This window comes from Alligator sinensis, unplaced genomic scaffold (genome assembly GCF_000455745.1).
Source record: "Alligator sinensis unplaced genomic scaffold, ASM45574v1 scaffold1008_1, whole genome shotgun sequence".
Taxonomy (NCBI): domain Eukaryota; kingdom Metazoa; phylum Chordata; order Crocodylia; family Alligatoridae; genus Alligator; species Alligator sinensis.
In genome coordinates this window covers 1,267,395-1,271,225 of record NW_005842013.1, presented here as the reverse complement: position 1 = coordinate 1,271,225, position 3,831 = coordinate 1,267,395, and the positions used below count along the sequence as shown (strand labels likewise).

At 36.9% G+C, this 3,831-nt stretch overlaps 1 protein-coding gene across 1 annotated transcript in view; it reads right to left on the bottom strand.

The window, feature by feature from the left end:
- THAP12 (THAP domain containing 12) overlaps positions 1–3,001 on the bottom strand; it is a 6,592-nt gene extending 3,591 nt beyond the window's left edge. Inside the window, exons 1-3 of the mRNA XM_006021975.1 lie at positions 2,958–3,001; positions 2,162–2,282; positions 827–934 (exon numbers count right to left, since the gene is read on the bottom strand). Coding sequence (XP_006022037.1) covers positions 827–934; positions 2,162–2,282; positions 2,958–3,001 — 273 coding nt within the window. The remainder of the gene's footprint in view (positions 1–826; positions 935–2,161; positions 2,283–2,957) is intronic.
- Positions 3,002–3,831: the final 830 nt, after the last annotated feature.

The window sequence follows — 3,831 nt, the reverse complement described above, 5'->3', positions numbered from 1 at the left end:
CCAAATCTTTGCTTAAAAAAACATTAAAAAACATTTTTTTTTTTTTTTTTTTTTGTATCAAAAGATATATTCTGCTAGGGAAATGCACCATATAATGCAACGGAACCCTTTCAACTCAAGTTTTCTAAATTTTGATCATTGGTAAGTAACTATATGAAACCTGTAAAGCAGTGTTTGTATACAAAAAGCATTATAACTGGCTTCAAAACAAAAAAATAATGAAGTTGCTGAATTCTTCTTTATTTTCAGCATAAACAGAGCAACACAGAACCTGCAGTCAGATTCTCTGCGAAACATACACTGGAGCCATTAGCAAGCCATTATTTTGGCAGAAGCTGCTTCCTTTCGGGGGACTACAGCCTTAAAACCAACACCCCCCACAAAAAAAAAAAATCCTTAATCCCACCCAAAAACCAAAAAAGAAACAGCTCTGGATTTCTCCCAAGTTCAGAACTTGAGACTCCACTGGAGGCTATGTTATCCACATACAGAAAGAATACACATACAGCTGAAGACCTATAAAAGTAGTAAGTGGTATCAAATTATTTTTCTAGCTGTCACTGCAATAATACTGAGCTCTTAAGTAACACCCCTCTGCCCTGTAAATGTATATGAGGGCAAAGAATGACAATAGGATATATTAGCATAGCATCTGATGTTTAAAATCACTTTGATGCTGTCTACTCTGATATTTTCTTGATAATGATGCTCAGAAACAGACAAATGCAAGATACAACTTTTATTTGGGCCTTTCTACACAAATTTACCTTTGCTCCTTCAGTGTACAGAACTTTTTAAAATAAAATAAAAAACCCCAACAACTTACCAGCTCTTTTATTCTCTTTCGGTGTCTGCTGTGTGGATTGTTCAAGTGACTGGTGAGGTCAAATATGGTTGGCACAGCATTATCTCGTAAAACTGTTCTGTAAGGACTCTACATGGAAAGAAAGATTTAGATCAGACATTTCTTTGAAAGGTTCTTTCGGCCCGAGCGCAATAAATGAAAAACTCATAAGTTTCAGCGTTGGGGCTTATTTTTTTTTTTTTTTTTACCATATGCACACTTTATACTTAACTTGGACAGAGCCTAGGATAGTTAGTTTCCAGGTATTTTCATTTTGATTTTTATGAATAAGTAAAATGTTGTGTAGTTTGCATTTCAGGCACAACCAGTAAAAATTTAAACAAGAGACCAATCACTGTCATAGCCATTTATTATATAAAGCACTGAACTGTATTTTCTGTTTAGATTACACCAACTCCCTCCCCATTACAGTGTAGCATTTAATTTAATATTGTGTATTTAAAATGTTTTATTAATGTTACATTAGGGTACTCTTATGCAGAAATATTCTGCCACTAACATGCTTCTTGCCTCATTTTTACTACGGATGAGTAAAGATTTCCTTCATGAGGAAAATTCAACTAAAATTCAACTCCTTGATCCAAAAAAAGGGATATTCTCTGTTACTGACTGCTGTGAAAAAGATCATACCAAAAAGAACATTAATTTTAATTCCCAAACAAAAAGCAAGCAAAGCCTTCCAGATATTCCTGCTATACAAATAGCTCTACCAATTGGCCAGAAAATTGACAGAAAGGGTTTCTACATGGAATATTTTTCTAGCCTTACTTCTCTATGATTTTCCAAGTTTTGCAGGAGTTATTTCAATATTAAGTAGAGTATTATATAGGAGAAACAGTGGAAATGGAAGTCAATTAAGCTGGTTATGTTCTGTTAGTAACTAGATACAACTGATCATCTGTCAATGTGCCATAATTAAAAACCACTTCATGTCCATCTGGATTTCATGGAAAGCCATTCTGAATTTAGTCAGCCCCTAGGAGCACGCTCTCTCTCATATACTGGCTCTTCTAAACCCCACATCGTAAATTCTGCACTATATGGGTGAAGGGCTAGTGATGTATATTCATTAGATAGCAGATTTTTCCCCACTAATTATAGTCTGTGTAAAACCAAGATTCTCCTTTTCCATTGTGTTGGGTGGGATCAGCCAAAATATCACCAGCTTGCTTCAGATGCTAGAACATGTTACCCATTTCATACCTGCTCTCTCCAGTACACAATACAATTTTACTAAAAGTGAAAAAAATAATTTAGTTATGTTTATAAAACGGACAATTATTTCCTTTTACTTACACTTCTACATATCATAGAGGTCTCAAAGTGTTTAGCACATAGTCTGTAGTGCTTGTTCAACTGATCTGGTGTTTTATCTTCTAAATCTGCTCTTCGACAGTTCTCCACCCACCTCTGACATCTGCATACAAAAACAAAAATTAGCTCATCAAATATTTTAAAACAAACTAAAATCATCTATTATTTCTGGCTTGGTTGCCACAAATAGCTTTTTTCATTAGCGTCTGCATTCAACTTTTAATCACTTTCAGGGTGCTGGATGGGATATTCTTCATCTTTCAATGAATAGGGGAAAAGAATTAGGCAAAAATAGGATCCCAATGAAGGTATTTTAAACTCTTTTTAAGAACTACTCTTCTGGTCTTACTCTGAGTACGAGCCCCTTATAAGTTCACTATTGCACCTTTTCTTCCTTATCAGTACTGCTTCATCTGAATGACATAAGCACAATAATCTTTTGGGCAGCTGCTCACAAGTGCCAACTTGCTGGCATTTTATTCTTGAAAGAAGCTGGTTTGATAAATTAGTTAACTCTCTTGGAAAACCTGACAAGTAGATTTTTAAACACACAAATCACAACTTTCAATAATTTTTATTTATTATTATTGCCAGCCCTGATTTTGAAGTCAATCTTCAAACAATAAAATACAATATTTCAACAGCTGGTCTATAAAAATGGATCAGGAGGCCAAAGTACTATATAGGTCTGAAATAAGTCTTCAATAAGCACATGCTATGTACATTGCACAACATTTGTTTTTGTTCCATCTCCAAAACCCCCCAAAAAGCTACTCACTTGATTTCTGTACTCACATCACAGGGCCTGGGAAAAAGTCTCATTATTAATAAGACCTCTATTACATCTGCAAGGCAATGCTTCCTCTTGTGGATATGGCACAATTGATTAATTGGCTTTCCATTTCTCTCAATGGATCCATTTAATCAAGTCTTTGCCAAGAAATTTGGAACTGGCACACACATAAGACTGCCTTTGCAAAATTACCATAACAAAGGTCATCTGCTATTTAAAAGTATGCATATCCACCAGAAAAAGATTAAATCAACGTGTTTTTGGCAGGCATTAATATCTATATTTAAAAGACTTCTTTACTTGCAAACCCAGCCTCAACTGGATAGAGGGTGTCCTCACCCCAGTCTTAAAGCCATAAGGTTCAGGCATTCGTGGACAGTGGGAATTGTGGGCCTGAACTCACTATTCCTCAACTCTTGCCTCGGTCCAAGTTTCGAGTCCTGGCTCGTGTCCTGGACCCTGCTCTCAGCCTTGTCCTCAGCTCCTGCTCTATTACTTTTACCTCTGTTCCAATTCATGCCTTGAACTCTGGCCACAGCCCTGTCTTCAACCTAATTCTCTGTTCTGGCTATTTCTTTGAACCTCCTGGCTCCTGACTTCTAGCGTAGCGTTTGACTAAAGTGTCTATTGCTGGGCGGTCAGCTCGATTCCTGACACTGTCTCTTGACCCAGCTCTGCAGGCTCATGAGCTGGCCCTAAACACAGGGCAGACCACTCACAATCTGGTTTATAACATTTAAGTGCAGGAACCCCCAGACTGTGGATCCCAATTGGGCCCAGGGTACGGGCAAACTATTTATCAATAGGAAAAAGTGGGAAAGGTTTTACTGTGTCAGCTGCTCTGGTTGTCGGTGTGTTT